The following is a 19,315-nucleotide window of genomic DNA, read 5'->3' as shown; positions in this document are numbered from 1 at the left end:
TACAAAAACAAAAGAGTCTTTATTTTGTGGTGATGATCGGACAGAGACTGATCTCTGATCTGGCAGGACAAACACTGCAGAGAGGAGACAATTTAACTGTTTGATTTAAACTGCTGCTGTTTGACATGTGACAACTGGATGTATGATCAGGAATATTTTAACCAAACTGAGAATGAGACAATAAGTTAGTCCCAGACTGACTGATACAGAGTTCATGTACTAATACATTAGAGTAAAAAAACAAAGTACATAGATGCTGATATGGTGTTTTTGAACATAAATAAGTTTGAAAAGGATCCTGGAAATTCATTACAGAATTTGTTGCGTTTGTGAATTTATACAGTGTAAAAATAAACTTGTCAGCACTCTCTGGTGGAAAAACTCTGTAGTTTCTAAATGACCTCTAACATACATCATGTTTTACACTTCCTGTTTATGATCTTCAGACACACACCCATGTCATAATCACACATTACAGCCATGTTGATGTATCTAGTTCAACTTTTGCAAGAGCTGCCACAAACAATTATTTCCATTATCATTGATATGAATGTTTTCTTGTAATCAAAAACTGTATGAAATGCTAAAAAACAAGAAGTTTCTCAGCAACCTCTGTGATTCAATTGATCAAAACCTGAAGTAATGAACTTCCTGTTGCTTAGTGTTCACCTAAGATGTCAACTTGTTTTTCATTTTGATTTGCGTCGTTTCTTCCAATATGAATAAATGCTGAGTCACAATGTCCATCTGACAAGGTTGGACTGCAACACTATGACTCAAGGCAGAAATACAGGCTGTCAAACTAACTAAAAGACAAAGTTAAACATGCAGAAATTCATGTTGTATTTGTCTTATTCCTGTATAACACACTCAGATCCTCGATTCATTCCAATCGACAACACTTTGTTAGGGTCACGGTCATCTGTCTCCAGCCAAATGGAGAAAATTAATTGATTGGATGTCTATAAAATTCTGCACTTTTAGATTTAAAGCAAATGTTGATAACCTTTTGGACAGGAACATGAAGACAAGTAGTTGAAGTAAAACACACGTTTCTTCAACAAAGAATGAACTTGTCAAAGTCAGAGTTGACACAACGGCAGTTTTGAAAAGCTGTCATTTAAAAAAAAAAAATCTTAACAGTTTCCTGAACAAAACAGTCATTTGTTCCTATCAAAGGGGGAAATTTAATTATTTTGATAATCAATGAAGTCATTTTTTCAAGCAAAAACTCTGGTTGCTCTCTGGTTTCAGCTTCTCCAATGTGACATTTTTCGTGTTTCATTAGTCTGAATATTTTTCTTGTTTGGATCATGAGAGGACATCAATAGTACTCAAAGATATTTAAAATAATACAAAACAGAGAAAAGCAGGAAACCTCCATGTGAAATGAAAACGTCGTTTTCTGCATTTACAATTACTTTATCAATTATAGAAACTGTTTCTTTTCTGTTGATAAACTAGCAGATTAGTCAGCTAATCATTGCAGCTCTAGTTCTCTGATAGTCTCTTTTTTCCCTTTAATTATTTCCAAATTATTTCTTGTTAAACTTCTGGGAAATTATTGCTTGTAAAATAAAGCTTCAGCCAACAATTTAATAATTATCTAAATTCATGACAAGCAGTGATATCACAATGGCCCCCAAAAGGTTAGATTAAAAAAATACTAATCATATAACAGATGATGCAAGCCGACTCGGACAGAGACAGCACAGGAAGTACAACAGTGTTAATGTCCACACACAGAAAGGAAGCAGTCTGTCAGTGCTGAGGGATGTTGAGCAATAACGGGTTGATTTTAAAAAGAGGGGAAAAAATGTCCCAAATTTACCATCAGAAAATAATCTGTCGCTCTTCTTGTTTCCCCTCGCATCTCTTTCATGAGTCAGTTTTTAATCAGTTCTTTTTGCTTTTAGAGGAAACACTAAGTGAACCAACCAGAGAAAAAACAGGGTGCAGTTTTAGCTGGAGTCCCTTCCTTTAAATCTTTTATTGATACTCTTGGTCCTGACTGAATGTTATAGCTCTGCTCAGACTAGATGGGGCCAATAAAATGTAAAAACATACCTTTTCTAAATTAGGTTTTGTACTGGGTATTATCAACGTACTGAAGCCGATGTAAAGCTCAAAGCATCGATGCAGGAGAGGACACCAAGAATTTGTGACGTCAATCATAAAAAAACATGAATTCACAAAGTTAAATCACAGGCAGACAGTGTCCAAAATCTCCAAAGTAACAAAGGAATGATTTATTAAAAACTTGGCCAAGTGAGAGGAGCCAATCTGATAATATCATCGGCACAGAAACAGTATTTGACATATCAACAGGAGTGTGGAAGGACTTTGAGACAATGGTCCCCTGGGAACAGACATGTAGAAGTCCCAGAGCTTTCAGGTGTGTCTAGGGATTCTAACAAATTGTATGGGCAATTCACTATATTTGGGATGGGCAACAAATTTCAGGATTTAACCAAATTTGCAACAACAAAAAATTCAGCAGTTGTTTTGCATCTTTTTTAATGACGTTTTGCAGGTGAACCAAAGTTCTCAGGTACTTCTGATGGTTCAAATGCTGCAGCTGAACATCAGAATGTATTTGACACTGGAGACGAAGAGAGGCTGTCTGACTTTTACTTTATAAAAAATACCCAAATTTTGTCTTGCTACACCAAATTTAAGCAATACAACACATACCTGACATTTCTGTTTCTATATAATTTGTGGACTGGCTTTGGTTATAGTTTCTCGATCTTAAAGGGATAGTGTGGACTTTTTGAAGTGGAGCTGTCCACAGTCGGTGTGTTACCTACAGTAGATGGCAGTCCGCACGCCCCCAGTCTGGAGAATCAGGCAGGAGTACTGACGCAGAGACTAAGTTATGTACTGTCAACATCTGCCGGCTTGGCCAATTGATGTTCTGGACATTATTTTACCTCACAGAACATGGGAGTTGCTGGTCTTCCACTGCCTTGGTTGCTTAGTTTGTGCGACTTATCCAAGCTAACCATTTAAAACACCAAAGTCACACAATAACACAAACAAACCAACATGTAACTGTGTACACATAAGCAGAGCCTTCTAACAAAGGTAAATCTGTAAAAATAGGTGACTACAGCATACGCTTAAACTGATACAAATGTTTCTTTAGGTGTCAAATAGATTTCGTTGCTGCCTCTGTCCACAGCAGTACATTACATAGCTTCTGTGTCTATACTCCTGCCTGCTTCTCCAAAATGGGTCTGTGTCAACCTCAACCTACACTGACAAAGGAAAAGTATCTTATACAACCACACTTCAAATAATCTAAACTACCCTTTAAATTACCAAAATAGAGGAAAATTAGGAGACCTCTCCTTTTAACTGAGGAGATGTTAACGGTGACTTCCAATGGGGGGCCCCCTCTGCCTGTGCCTGGTTGGCCCCATTTATTAATCCATCCTGGACTGCTGAGACAATATAAGAAAAAAGGAAAGAAAACCCACCACACTGGCCTCAGATTGCAGTCTGGACTGACAGCTTTATGTCTTTATATTATTGTACTTGGACAAAAGAGTGATGTAAAGTCTGAAAGAGAAACTCTGGTTGGTTTCCTTCCTCCACCCTCGGCTCAGTTTCAGGCGTCGGAGTCGTCACTGCTGTCGCGGCTGATCTCGATCTGCAGCGATGGCAGGTTGTCCAGTCGGCTCTTCTTTATTTTGTGGGTCAGACGCTCCTGTTTCTGTTTGATCATGGCACCCCACATCTTCTGCAGCGTCGAGTCGTCTTCTTCCTCCACCTCGCCTTCCTCCTCCTGTCTCTTGCTGCTGCTGCAGCCCTCGCTGGCGGAGTTCCTCCCCGAGGACGAGGAGAAGAGGGCTGCTGGCCGGCTGCTCGATCCACGCTCGTGGCGTCCGGCGTTGCTGTCGTCTTCCACAGAGCCAAGTCTGCTCCACAGCCCGCCTGCAGTAGGAGGAGAAAGGGTTAAAAATTAACAGCCTCTAAACTGTGAATAAGTCAAACAGCCTGTGAGAAAAATGAGGCACAGCTGACATGCAGCAAAAGTGATGCAGATGTATTTCTTTTTAATTTAGTTTATTTTTTACACATTTTAATTCTATAATTAATCTGCATTTTATTTGTCTGGAAAAAAATATTAAATCTTTATTTATATTCTGCATTATTTTTTATTCATTAATTTAGTTTTATATTTATTGTTGATTTTTTTGCTGTTTATTTTTGGATTAATCAAAGTCTAAAATGTCACATGAGTGTTCATCCTAATTCTAGTTTTCTCATATTTATTAACCATTTAGCAGATTTTGCATGAAAAATAAGATCAGATAAGATTGATTAATAGACCAATTGTTCCTCCAGATTTTACCAGCACCATTTAATTTATCTAAAAAACACAAAAATCATGGCAGCAGATTAGTAATAAGATAATTTAGTTGAAACAGAATGGCAAACAGGGTGGTTTTAACCAAGTTAAGAGGCACAGGGCTAAATTTGAGATTTAGTGACGTTATTTTTACTTTTAAGTTATAAGTGTCAGATTCCTCTCAGTTGTACTTTGAGTAGGTGTTTTCTCCGTACTTGTCTTTCTGTCTTTGGATGAATTGGAGTAGAGGCTTCTGTTGTCTTGACTGGCCACGCCCAGTCTGCGATGCACATCTCTGATTGGTTCTCTGACTGGAGGCGTGTCTCTGGGGGAGACGGGGGACGGGGAGCGTTGTCTGTCGGGAGAGTAGCGCCTTTTCCCCAACCGCTGCCGTACATCTGCAGACAGATACATCCAAGCACGGAAACCACATTAGATGATAAAAGCATAGCACTTCTGATGTGTGTGCAAAGTTTCCTGAGTTTTTAAGCAAGCCTGGCCCCTTTAAAAACAGCTTTCATGGCAAATAATACAACGTCATGGCAATAGTGTTTGATAAAAACTCAGTAACTTCCCATGCTTCATTGAGGAAAAATTTCATATCAGTCAACAACTAAGTGGCACTTTGGTTTCAAGATAATGAAATGTGCTGAAATTATTTATACTTTGTAAATCAAAATTTACATTTTTATGTTATATCAGTGTTTGAAATGAACAGTAGACCTGTCTTTCCGCTGGTGGCCACCGGAGGGGGCTGTCTGTGCTGAGAGAGTCCTTGTCTTTTCTCCTCCAGCAGCTGTCGGACATCCATCACCTTGGCAGGTGACGGGGATTTGACCCTGGGCTGAGATCCCGACCCCCCCACCCGGTTCCTGCTCACAAGACGAAAATAAACAAAATCAAAATCAACAAAGTTAAATCTAACGAAAACTTTTATTCGTTTCAGGGTTAAATTAAAAAGACTTTTGAAGACTTTTTTAATACAACAGAATGCAACGTAATATGATCCCACTGGTAAAAGCATGTAGGTATGATGAAAAATAATAAATAACAATACAATAAACCAAAACAATAAATAAATATTATATTTATAATCACATTTTTCAGTACTTCCCAGGAGTAAATAGGAATAATTTCTAATGATATATTTATGGATGTATACAATTAAAATCCAATTAAGTTTTGGTTTATAAAAAGAACCAGGAAGCTTGCTTAAAGAAATATCTATCCCAATATATATTAATATCTATCCTAATTGGGGAGTGAAAATGGCAGCGGCTCTGACCTGATGCTCTTCAGGTGAGTATCCAGCTCGTCGGCGTACATAGTCATCTTTTTGCTCTTCTTGGGCGATGGTGTGGAGATCATCTTCAGTTCCAGGTCGTAGTCCATCTCGTCCGACTCCGACCACGGCGAAGGAGAGCGCTCCACACGGCTACGGAGCCCCGCCCCCAGAGAACGGGAACTGCCGCCCTTTTCGCCTCTCTCCTTTTCAGCTCGCTCTTTGTACTCCACCACCCTGTCGTCTGAGTCCATGTCCTCATCACTGTAATCCTCTTCCTCCTCCTCCTCCTCTTCCTCCTTGATGGGCTCCTCGGGCAGGTTGACCAGGTCAGCTGGAGAGAAGAAGAACAATGGCGGACTGTCAGTGTAAGAGCCATTTATCCATTTGTTTATTTTGGTGCAATACACTTGGCAGACTGGATGTCATCCACCCACGTATAATGGCAGTGCATTTATTATTCATTGCCATTTCAGTGATTTATATTTTAATTTATATTTGATTTTTTTGTTTATATTTTACTGAATCAAATCCTTACAAAGTGGATGAGCCACACTGTTAACCAAATATTTTTTGACAAATAACTTACTTTTTTACAGGAAGATAAGGTGTGGCTATAGTAGTTCTACAATTTATACGCCTTCCTCAAAGCTTGTGAACATTAGTCATGACTTGGTGTAATTAATGTTAGCTCACATACAGTCTGAGTTGCTACTTAAAGGTTTGATGTCCAGAAACAATAATCATTTATTTAACAAATAAATGTACAATTACTTCTACTAAAAATGTTATTACAGTAAAAAAATATATATGTTAAAAAACGGAAATGTGTTCATCTACTCATAAAACTCCTGAATTGAATTTATTCATTGTTGTTTAACTTGTCTGTTTAGCATTGTCTGAACTGTTTGTTTTTTTACCGGAGTGTCTGTGTGTGTATGGTGGGGTGTGTCCCATGTTGTCTCCAATCAGAGGCTTCTTGCTCTTGATGACATCTCGCTGGATCCGCCGGTTATGATACCTCCTCTTCCTGAAGAGACAGAGGACATTCAATAATTTTACATAGATGTATCACACTATAGACCTTCAGAGGAAGTACCGAAAACAACTTGTTCTGAAAAACTGATTGCTGATGTGACAAGACCACCTTGTTACACACAGAGTTGTTTCAAAATCCAGGACACTTAAGGATTTAAAATGGCGATCAGAAACTTCAAATAATTTTCTTTATGTTCATCAAATCAAATAAAAGAAGATCAAAGATTACTGATTTTATTCTAAATGATTATTTCACTGGAGAGTGAAAGAGATGAGTAAACAGTGTTTGAGTCTCACCAGGAGTTGCTGAGGATTCCCTTCATGCCTCCATAGTTTGGGTTTCCGTACTTCATGTAGTATCTGCTGCGGCGAGCTGCGCCCAACTCCTTCTTATCATCTAAAGACAAAAACACAAAATCAAATGTATCTTTGTGTTTTTAATCATACCTTTATTAGTCACTTCACTTCACAGGGGCTGCTGCTCTGTCGTCATCTTAGTTGTTGTTAAAGGTTTAGGACAGATTTGAACACAGGATAGTAAACAAAGGTTTAAACAAACTCTTTGATCCCATGTTACTATGGGGAATTCATGTAACAATGTAACTGGAGCTGCAATGTTTGGAGGGATTACAGCAGATGGCACTAGAAATAAAGAGATGGCTCTGGTGCTCTTTGGGTGCTCTGACAGAACTAAGGTGTTCTATGATCACATAAAAACTTAAACCCCATTGAATCATTCTTGAAAGCAGCAATTTAAACAATTCAAATTACAGTGAAATAATTAGATAATATGAAGCTAAAATATCTAAGGAAAAAACTATGTCATGATATCTTGTCAGTAAGGGGAATAAATAACGCTCCAAAGTTGGGCTTAATTTTGGCACAAGAAAAACTGACATGGACTTTTTCAGAGGGGTCCCCTGACCTCTGACCTTGAGATATCTTAATAAAAATTATATGGGTACCCACAGGTCTACCCTTTACAGACATGCTAATCCCATGCCGTTTCGGACAGAAGCTGGAAGTGGAAAAAAATTTAACTTTAACTCACCATGTGTGGCGAAACGCAGGAAGAGTTTGTTTCCTTTGAAGGGTTTGATGGCTGGTCGCAGGTCATTTCTCAGCAGAGACTCTCTCTCTGCCAGCGACAGGTCATCCACCTGGGACACAGAAACACACAGCCGTCATCCATCAGTTATTGGAACTGATTGATCAACCTGATCAGTTTCTGTTCGAGTAAACTCCTCTTTACCTGAACATCGTCAGTTTTCGTTTTCTGCTCCGCCTCTATGTCGCTGTCTTTCACCTCGATCTCCTCGCTGCTTTTCTTCCTCGCTTCCTCCTCGTCCACCTCACCCTCCTCCTCTTCATCATCCTCATCGTCTGAACTTTGACCCTGACGACCTACGAGGTGCACAAACACACTTCAGTTTTACACAAATTCAGTTGTTTCCTCAATTTAAAAAAATTCTTTTGAGTGCATTTCTGTTCACAGACTGACCTTTGCTCTGTTCAAGTGGCTGGTCGGTGCTCCCTGTCTCCGTGGTAACTGCCTCTGGGTCGGGCATCCGGCTGCTGTTGATGAGGGCTCTGATGCTTGTGTTGTCATCAAGCCAAACCACGTTACCTAGGAAACCATCAGGTGTTTAGACACACAGGAGCTTCTGATTCACCTGGTGCTCGCTGATCTTTGGAATCAGGTTTGTGATGTTTCTGTAGTTTTTTAACAAGGACCACCAGAACATCTGGCTCTATTTCATTTTAGCTTGTCGATTAGTCAAGTAATGGTGGTTTTGGTCTTAGTCGACTGAGATTTCTTCAGTCAATCATTTTTTCATGGTGAACGATTTTATTTTTAGAAAACTTATCAGCACATCTCATTTAAAGTGGTGCTTTGGCATGATTCTTTGTGGGGAACTAAGAGTTCCTTTTGTCGAGGACAGCCTTTGTCCCGACAAGGCTGTATCATCACATCTACATTGTTACTATGAATGCAACTGTGAAAACAAAGTTTACAGAATCCATTTAAACACACACAAACAATGTATATTGACATTTTTATTTGACCAGCTGTTCTCTTAACTTCGTTTACTTTCTTATTTAGGTTCGGGTATACTCAGTGTCTAGCTTGCACTTTGTAAAACTGAGTTTTCTTTTTCTCTCTGCCACTGTTCTGCCTACTGCGTTGTTGGTGCAAAGGCAGCATTTATACTTTGCCACATAGAGAATTGCAATACAAACCAATTAAAGGTTAAATTTCCCTCACAAGCAAAACTTTATGGGCGTGTTTGTGCTGCAATATCATTTGTGCAATATCTTGAAGTTGGAAGTGGAATTTGAGACCGATAGATGTTGCAAGTGATGCACAATTTACGGTGCTATCCGTGGCCGCAACAGAGCATTACAACAGCAGAAATTTTTCCTTGTCTAAGCAAGAAAATCACAGGTGCATTAACAATGGCTCAATTATTTTAAGCATCCATGGTGAATTTGCAGATAATCAATAATAAAGGACTCAGATCAGAATCAAAGCCAAAAACACTTGCCCAGGATACTTATATTGTCAGCAGATCTGATCAAAATGAATGTTAGTACATCTGTCGATGCTTTCTGGCCTCCTGTCTGTGACCTGAGGACAGACTCTTTACAGAGAGCACAGCTTTTAAAAGTAGTCACATGTTTCAACTGTGGAGACTGACTTATTCTAGAGGCTATGTAGTGTCAGTTTCAGATGGAGTTTGATTTTATGTAGTTTGAATACAAGGATGCATGTTGACATCTCACATTTAATCCCTATATCAATTAAATTTCAAGCATGTTCTTAGAAACCAAGCCCATTTCTAAACACAATATTAAAATGTAAGTGTTTAAGGATTTCCAGTACCAGGATTTCTGCTTTTAACACTTTAACTATATATTCCTGATTATTATTACAACAATACAATTAAACTTTTACTGAAGGAACATTTTTAATGCACAACCTTTACTTAACAGAGTATTTTCACAACAAAGGAATTGGTACTTTTGATGCAGCAAAGGATCTGAATACTTCCTCCACTGTGTGTTTGTGTTTTACACTCACAGGTTGTGTCATCGATCCACTCAATGTGTGCTGGAGGATATTCCTTAAAATATCCAAAGACGTCTTGTGTGCTCATGTCATCCACGCCCGTCACATGGATAGCCTCCATGCGCAGTCTGGGGATAGCTGACCACCACAGAAGAGAAGGACACAGTCAATACAAACAGGCTTACATGTGTAAACAAACACTATTTAGTCGTTTGGAGGCTTATCTTTTTACCTTTCTTCATGGTGTCTTTATCCAAAAAAACATTTCTCTGATCGACATTCTCCTCAGGGCGGAAATGAAAACGTCTCGCTCGCTTTTCCTTTCTCTCAATCGCCTCCTGATAAAATCCCAAACACACAATTTTAACACATCACTTTCTGTCATTCAGAGCTTAAACTAACTGCATCATGAGTGATTGTGTCAGCATGTGAAGAAGAGGAGGGCAGGTTAAACTCAACATGATTCTAGAAGTACTGTTTAAACCCTTTGAACCCCAGAGCTCGCTCACAAGTTTAAAAGGCATGTTTTCACTTTTTACTCCTCAGGACACTGTCAAGCCATGAATAGGTCAACTGAGACCAACAGTCACATGACAACAATTCTGAGAAGCTTGGACTGAGCTGCTAGCTGTTAACACAGAGTAAAGCAGTATGTATAGCAGGTGAAGCTTAAGTTTTTCTCTTGAACCTGTTAAAGGAAAGTCAGCCGCCTCCAGGAAAAGTCAGGACTACTTAATCTCATACCCTAATTACAAATAAAAAAACAGGTTTCTAGTTTACTTTTTGTCAAAAGCCGCCCTCTAGGTGTGTTAGAAGACAAAGAATAATTGTGTTTTTCTAACAAAAAGTTTGAATTTTAATTTACTTCTCCGTCATGTAAAAATCAAGAGTATGAATATGTAAATATCACTTACAATGTGTCTTCACTGAAAAGTCTCAGTATTATAACTTGTTGAATTTAAAACAATAAATAAATAAACATAGGTCTAACGTATGCTAGTTATCATCCATTGTTGCCATTTCTGCTTTGTTTTTCATGCGCACAAGCAAGTAAAATGTCAATCTGAACATGATGAAAGTGTATCTATTTTGCTACTAAAATGCTGTAATGCCAATTTTTCAATCCATGCGCTACTGTGATGGAGTGAGTAACTTCTAGTAAAATGGATGGAGGAGTGTTTGTGTTGGTGTCCCACCTTTGAGTTGACATCAATCCCAGTGATGAATGCTCCAGCCTTGTTTTCATAACGCCGGCTTGTATCCTGTAAAAAAAAATTCAACAGCACAGACATTTTTTGACATCTGATATCTGTCAACATTTCACAGTCATTTTTTTTATTTTGGGTACATTTCCAGTTTACATCCTCATTTATCAGGCCTTGTGTTTCTGACTTTGATCAATCAAAAAAAATTATAGCAATTGTAAACAAATAGCTAAACAACTCTTGACCTCTAACGTAATTTGCAAGCCTGATCTTACTGTAGGACCTTAACTCTATGGAGTCTGGGGCTATTTTGTCCATTTTTTAATCCTTTTCATCCTGCCTGTATACACCACTTAAAAAATGTTTAAATGCCAAGTTAGTATTTTTTTTCCAGCACAACCTTACCTACATGACCTTATAATAATTGACTTTTTATTCTGACTAACTGGATCAACATTTTGAACCAAAAAGAAACAAAGAAAAACCAACATAAATGTGATCTTGTGATTGTGTGTGATCCTGTCATCCAACTCTGGTTTTTATTCTAGTGTGACTGGATTTTATTTTGTGTATTTTTTGGTCATTTTGTGCCTTTGTTGTGTCTTTTTTAGTTATTTTGTGTCTTTTTTTGGTCATTTTGTGTCTTTTGTTGTGTCTTTTTTAGTTATTTTGTGTCTTTTTTTGGTCATTTTGTGTCTTTTATTGTGTCTTTTTTAGTTATTTTGTGTCTTTTTTTAGTCATTTTGTGTCTTTTTTAGTCCTTTAGTGGGTTACATCCAGTTCTATAATTTTACAAAATATATTTGACCTTGTCTCCCGTTTTACTTGGTATTTCATCATCAAACTGAAACTGGCCTCATGGAGTTTACAACCAGAACTTTAGAGGTACATTTACAGTAGAGCTCCACGCTGCTTTGTTTTTACGTCTGGATGTGATGAAGAAGTCATGCTTTGGTGCTTTTGGTGATTCCAGAGGGTTAAGTCTGACATAAATCCCACACATTGCCCTCCACTAAACTCCTACTCAACCAAATTGTATTTTAAACTAAAATAGTGAGTAAACAATGCTGCAATAAAACCATTTACTTCTACGTGTGATGTGTATAACTTAAGTATCTGAGGAAAGATGAGTAACAGCAGAGGAACTACCTCCAAAAGTTAAAAATATCTCTCGATCTGGGGATTAAAAATAGGCCGAATTGCTGTAAGATTGTTTGTGTATCAGAATCATCAACAGTTTTCAATTGTTTAAAAAAATAGTCTTCTTTGGCCGATAAAAAAACACTGAATATCAGGCTTACTTAGTGGAGTTTGGTAGTATGGTCACCCTACTCAAACACGGTACGTTTTGAGCAACAAGTGACTGAAATAAACAATTAAACGCCTTCTAAACAAATATGTTTCAATGTAAACGAGCTCACGTTAAAACCAGTTAATCGTTGTTAACCGTGAGTCCGTAACGGCCATTGTGCTGGTACCCGGAGAGAGCGCCGGGAGTCGAAGTTATCACACGCCGACACTTGGCGCAGTCCCGCCGGCCGCAAGAGACGCCAGTCCCCGGTCTGACAAGGCCTCATCCGGACACTTACCGGCAGCAGCTCCTTCAGTGAACGGTTAACGGAGATGTCCTCTGGCTCCAGCTCTCCCTCTTCCACCTCCATCGGTTCGGCTTCGCGGGCATCTCTGTCAGACTCGGAGTCGGAGCCGGATTCCGAGTGGTCTGAGCCGCTGTCTGATCTCACCGACACCCGTAAGCTACGCACTGCTGCCATGGCGCGAGCTGCTAACAACGGCTGCTGTTGCTGCGGTTGTTGTCGTAACCCGGCAATGGTTCCTGGTCCTCCGACTTCTTCTTCGTTGGTGGCGAGGCGGTGGCAAGCATAGACATACAAGCGTCAGAGCATATGATAATAATAATATTGTATAATAATGATAAAAGTTATAATAATAATAATAATAATAATAATAATAATAACAACAATAATGATGACATTGCATTGCTTCTTTAAAAATTTTTTTTTTCATATTTTCCAGATCGTCACCCTGCTAAAACAATCGCCTAACTCATTTTTTCAAGTTTTGCAGGAAACAGAAAAACTTCACCAAAAGTGTAACATATGACATTTATTGATCATTTCACTCAAAAAGGATGTAACAAAGGATGGCTATTGCATAGTAGTAACACTGCATGTAAATTATGTAACTTAAGAGAAATAAATGACTTAGGCAATTTTTTGAACATGCCCTTGTGACTTAAGCAAGATATGGTAACACTTTATTTTGAAGGTGTCTACATAAGAGTCACACAAGCCTGTCAGAAACATGACATGACAAGTATCATGAGCATTAATGTTACTTCAAAGTGTCATTAATGTTCATGACACATCCCATGTCATGTTTATGACACGCTCATGTCACTCTTATGTAGACACCTTCAAGTAAAGTGTTACCAATATTAGTGTCAACAATAAACCACTGATAAACTAAACTGATAACAAAACAAGCTCCCTCTAGCTCTTCTTTGCTGGGTTCTTATCTGATGCCTATGTATGTGGCAAATTGTCAAAGAAGTGATGATCTTAAAGGGGTAAAATCACATGATCTGATCAACTGAGGATGTAGGCGATTTTACCATAGGTGGCTGGCGTCATGAGGAGATGATTTAGGCAAAAAAAAACAATTTTGACAAAAAATGACTTAGGCGATTATTTTAACAGTGTGACGTAATATTGTATAATAATAATATTGTATAATAATAATAATGATAATAGTTATAATAATAATAATAATAATAATAACATTACATTGCTTCTATTTTAAATTGTTCATATTTTCCATATTTATCTTCAATTCGATTATGTTTTCCATAGTAATCAGGATTCTTGCACTGTTTTTTTAGTGTTTGCTGCAGAAGCCTTATTGTTTTTGTTCTCATTATTTTTGTTCTTCCTAATTAATATTTTTCTCAGCTAAAGTTGAACATAAGACCCAAACTCACCCAAATTGGCAGGTCTCATGAACTTACACAAATTTACCTCAAGATGGCGCTATGACAGAATGACGTGTGATATTTTTTTTCAGGATTGTATTGACAACAATTTGACTATGTATGTATATTTTATGTTTTTAAATGTAAGTATTCATTCAGTTTAATACTGTTTGGGAAGGGGGTTAAATAATGCTCCATAGTTAGTCTTTATTTTGAAAGAGGTCACTTGACCTCTGACCTTAAGATATCTGAATGAAAATGGGTTCTATGGATACCCACGAGTCCCCCTTTTACAAAGACGCCCAATTGATAAACATGCAGTCTGGGGCAGAAACTGTGCAGTTTTACTCAATACAGAACACGTGTAATTTCTACCCATTATAAAAATGGTGCATTTGAATATTTCTGCCTACTGGGGTCCCTAGACAGTCTTGGAATTTCACTGATTGGGTATGACTGTAAAGCTGAGACTCTTGGGGATTCAATGAGCCAAATTGTATTAATGTGTGATGATGTCAGTCCCCATAGCAGCATTTCATTGCAGTGAGAGCCTTTCTTGAAACTGACCTCACTCTATATAATGAGCTGCTGTGACAAGTAGGATAATCACAGTCACTGTAAACGTTACAACCACAGACTAGAAACCTAGAGCATTCAGAGGATGTGTGACTTTCCTTGGTATATAAACAATAAGGATGTTTCTCAGCAGTTTACAGAAGTGCTCGCTATCTAGTTGTTAAAAAATGCAATTCTTGCAGAAATTTGTGAGATGTCCAAAACATTTGATACCAAACACAGCATGGATTTTTCTGCGCTGTTTCTCAGTGTGACTGTGCCTTAATGAGTTAAAGGTTTTTGACCATTTTTCAAAAATCAATTCTTGAGCTGACAAACATTGTTAAATTTAGCACCAAGTATGTGTGAAAAATGGTATCAATCCAAAAATGTAAATATATGATGGACTAACTCAGAGGCAAAAGAAATATGTTAATTTAAGAGGTTTGTTGACTTTAAATAAGTTTTATTTTTTACAGTGTATGTTGAATTTATTAGTCGAGGACCAAAAAGAAGGTTTATTTTAATCAGAAATTAGAAACAATAACACACAAACATCATTGAAACAAAGTGCAAAAGTCTCGTCCTGCAGAAACTTTATAACTTCAGATTATCATTTCAGAATCACAGAAATAAATTTCCATCATGATGGAGAACGTTGAACAGACACACAGCGACATCTTAGTTTTTATGCTACATCTTCCCTCGCACTCCCTCTCCATTAAAAATAAATTATTACTTTTATTTTGCAAAAAAACAAATTGAACACAGAAAAAAGAGATTTACACCTGAAATCAGAGAGAAGGAACAGATTTTGTGCTTTCAGTGCAATCAAGACAATTATAGTTCAGTCAGTGCTCTGATTCAGCCTGTACATGTTTAATATTCATTTTTATATATTTAAATAGAACATCCACAGAGCTGTGTGTCAGCTTAGTGCAAAATATTCATCAGTTGTCTGTCAGTTTTTGCATCAAATGGCAGTGAAGCTTCTTTTTGCAGGTTTTTACAGTTGGTCATGTTCAGCATGGCTCAGAGTCCGACCTGTTCACAACATTTTATGCAAGTATTTTCACAGCTATTTCTCCTTTTTGAACATAAAACCTGCAGGTTTGACTCACAGCTGTGATGAGAACAACAAACTGTTGATTTAACAAGTCTCGGTCCTGAAGATGGTGTTTAAATTTAAAATGGTGGCTGATGTGTGTAAACATACAGACATCATTTAAAATGACAAGGAAATTACATTTACAGTATTTAGTCTGTCAGATCCAGAGCAACATGGAGGCTGATGTTCACTGCAAACATGATTCAAGGAGAAAGAAAGAACAGTGTCTTAAAAGTTATTCAATCAAGTGTTTCTGCAGCTTAAATTTAAGACTTTTTAGGACTTTTTAACTACATAGAATTAAACGTAATACCTGTTTCATGATAATAATATGAAGGTACCAGTAGGGATGATTTGGAGTGGAGTTATTTATGGGACTAGAGTCCTTTATTGTCCACTTGTGTGGAAATTTCCTTTGGCTTCGACACATCCCATCATCTATATGTCATTTGAGCTTTTAATGTTTATAGAAACTCAATTTTAAAATAATTAATGTAATCTTTATTTAATTGTTGTAACATGTACTTATATGTATTTTTATACATTTAGTGTTTTATATTTCATATTTCAATCTTAGCTCGTTAAGTAATGGTACAGCTATAAAACCCCACCACTGGTGGGAACAAGTGCATGTTCATTCAGGTGAGTGTATGACCTGTGACGAAAACTTGTAAAATATTAATGGATATTAATGTTCTTTTAAAAAAAATGGGTCCAATTTTGACTTTGATGACTCCATTATGATCCATTATGATATATGCTCAATTCCATTTATCATAGGAGAGAGTAGACTCTTTTTATATTAGTGTTATCTTGTATCTGTTGACAAATCAAACCAGCCATTAATACTTACTACATTTCTGAAAACTACAAGTGGCATAAACATATTAAATAATTAAACATTAGGCTGTATAAATACTACGTAAAGTTTTTTCCCATCCAAACATATTTCAGTGAATATCAGCCATTAGTTTTACTCTGTGTCCCTGATTAATACGACATCATTAGTATTTAACATTCAAACAGAATATACATCTCCAGCTGTGTCCCAGTTCCACACTACATACTAATACTGACAGTATTTATAGTGTACTGCAGTTAGTATACATGGAAGTACAAAGAGACGATCAAATGTTTACCACTAAATTAAAACTGTTGTTTGATACTGTAAACTGACAAGTGAACATCAGTGGTGGAAGAAGTACTCAGGTCGTTTACTTTACGATAAAAAGTACAATAAAAGTAATAATACCACAATGTAAAAATACTCCGTTACAAGTTCTGCATTTCAAATCCTACCTAAGTAAAAATACAAAAGAAAAATTACTCTGAGTATTGTCAGATTCAGGAAATATCAGTAGCAAAAGTACACATGTATTGTTGTCAGATGATTAATAGAAGAAGAAAGAAGAGTGAAGAAGAAAATGACGTTTTCCTCTTTGGGCATTTAAGTAGTAGTACATTAAACTCATAATTCAGTAGTGCTGAATCTAATTTCCACCACTGGTGAACAGGAGCAGTGTGAAGTCTGAAACTGAGACAAAGTCTGAGAGACAAACACTTCGATTGTTTTTACCATCAGAGTTTGATTTGATTCAGTTAATCAACTAAATCCTAAAAACGCAACATGTGTACATGACTGCAGTAAACAGAGCTCAACCTCTGCATCAACATCTGCATCAACATCCATCCAACACGTGTGACATCACATGTTCCGCAGTGGCACAAAATATCAATGAAACACACACGCTTTAGCATCCAGTCGGACTTTCTGCAGTGGATTTAAAGAGCAACTTAAAAACGGCAGCTGGTGCACTCCTAACCTTGCTGCAATGAAGCGTACAGCTGTACTCTATGACATCACTAGGGGGCGTGGTAACAGGTGTCACATCATTTGATAACTCTCAAACAGAGAGAGCTGTTCAACCTGATGATTATGATGGGTAAGTCTGTAAAGCCAGTGAGTGATTTCCGCTCCACATTGGGACAAAATAAAAAGTTTTACGGCTCCTTAACACAGAGTACATTTACAAAATTATAAATGACGTAACTACTTCTAAGGACACATTTGCAGAGAAGTGCCGATGGGCAGAAATTGTTGTGATCCATCCATCTGAACCAAATTCATTGGTTGATTCATGTTGTCTGGGGGACAGGGAAAATGAAAAGGGCGCCAGCTGCATGCAGTGGGGCACCAGTGCACAGAACATTTTCTAGCATGTAGGGCAGCCTGCTCTGTGCTATGTTATGTTTTCTCAATTTTAAGGCCAAACCTAGATGGCTCTGCATCTTGTTTTTTTTGTTCCAACCACACAAGCCTAAGGTGCATCTCAGTATAGAATATCATGTAAAAGTCCATTTCCAGTAGTTCAAGTCAAATAGCCCCAGCCAAGTATTGAGTCATATAGATGGACATACTTTTCAGAGGCCAACATTTCCATATTACACACTTTTTAAAATTGTTCTTTTGTAATATTATTTTTAGACACTGACTTTTTGGTCTTCATTAAATATAAGCCATAATCATTATATTTAGAAGAAATTAAATCAAGACATGAAATGTTTCATTCTGTGTGGAATGGATCTATATAATGTGTTATTGCCACTTTTTAAATTGAATTACTGACATAAACTTTTGTATGACATTCAATTTTATTGAGATGCACCTGTATAGGTGACCGTGTTAGATTTAAACACAGGGACTGCAGAGTTTAGATATTAATACAAAGATGTTTTATAAAGTGGAATCCATGCTTCTGTCATGTTGAAGATACTACTGTCTCTATGTTTTCTGTGCCTTGTTGTGCTCAATTTCATTAGTCATCACAATGATTCACACATTAACCATCTGCAGTTGAGCTGCCACTATTACGAGGAAAATTTAAAGAAAATCTGTCTGTTTTGCATCTTTTTTTGCATGACAACATCAGTCCACCAGATAACTCAACAAAAAAGGCTCATGTAGTCTGATTTAGCCATAGTGACATAACTATGACATCAATGTGATATTTGAGACAGAAGAAGAGACTAAATGAAGAAGAGACCAACAGTAATTTTCATGTGTATAATTGATGTGACCCTTGAAATGATGTGAATTTATCCATGTGTGTCAAAGCTTCAGCCACAGTGTGTGTGTGTGTGTATGTGTGTGTGTGTGTTGACATGCACAGTCCTGCAGGTTTGATTCCCTTTGAGAAGGAAATGCAGCTGCAGCAGCAAAGGACAAATGTGTTGAAGTGTATTCCCTTCTTTCCCTCTGTGTGTGTGTGTGTGTGTGTGTGACAGTCCATCAGTGTCTTCACATCAATGTCCTCCTCCTCCTCCTCCTCCTCCTCCTCCTCCTCCTCCTCCTCCTGGTTGGAGGCTGATGTTTGACTGAACCTCGTTGTTATTCTGCCAAATGAATAGTGAAAGAAGAGAAAAATTAAAAGATAAAAAATTGAATTTACGTTCAGACTAGAACTAAACTTTTATTTTTCAGCTTTAAGTTCCTCATTTACAATGACACAGGTCTGATGTACGGTAAGATTGGAAATATGTGAACCTACGTGGAGCTCGGCTGCCCTGAGGGAGACATTTCTGCAGTGCAGAAAATGTCTGAAATCTGAGAAATTCAGGGGGTGCTTTGTTCCACAGTTTTCTTCTGTTTAATTGTGTATTTAAGTTCCTTACATGAATAAGAGGCATAAACATGCATACAGGCTGAAATTT

At 37.5% G+C, this 19,315-nt stretch overlaps 2 protein-coding genes across 2 annotated transcripts in view; both read right to left on the bottom strand.

Annotated features, from left to right (window-relative positions):
- On the bottom strand, positions 1-12,790 carry ncbp3 (nuclear cap binding subunit 3). The gene is made up of 13 exons (XM_059351161.1): positions 12,542-12,790; positions 10,944-11,009; positions 9,980-10,085; positions 9,760-9,885; positions 8,179-8,304; positions 7,930-8,081; positions 7,729-7,837; positions 6,975-7,074; positions 6,560-6,669; positions 5,643-5,973; positions 5,081-5,229; positions 4,573-4,755; positions 1-3,939 (listed from the first exon to the last, which is right to left on the bottom strand). The coding sequence occupies exons 1-13, from the start codon at positions 12,722-12,724 to the stop codon at positions 3,614-3,616; spliced, it is 2,067 nt and encodes a 688-aa protein (XP_059207144.1). The 5' UTR covers positions 12,725-12,790; the 3' UTR covers positions 1-3,613.
- A 2,211-nt stretch (positions 12,791-15,001) lies between these two features.
- The window catches only part of LOC131986280 (rap1 GTPase-activating protein 2-like), a 44,852-nt gene continuing 40,538 nt past the window's right edge, over positions 15,002-19,315 (bottom strand). The window contains exon 25 of the mRNA XM_059351160.1: positions 15,002-18,997. The gene's annotated coding sequence lies outside the window, so the exon portion shown is untranslated. The remainder of the gene's footprint in view (positions 18,998-19,315) is intronic.

This window comes from Centropristis striata, chromosome 15, assembly GCF_030273125.1.
Source record: "Centropristis striata isolate RG_2023a ecotype Rhode Island chromosome 15, C.striata_1.0, whole genome shotgun sequence".
Taxonomy (NCBI): domain Eukaryota; kingdom Metazoa; phylum Chordata; class Actinopteri; order Perciformes; family Serranidae; genus Centropristis; species Centropristis striata.
Note: the sequence above shows the minus strand (reverse complement) of the source record. Positions and strands in the feature narration are given on the sequence as shown.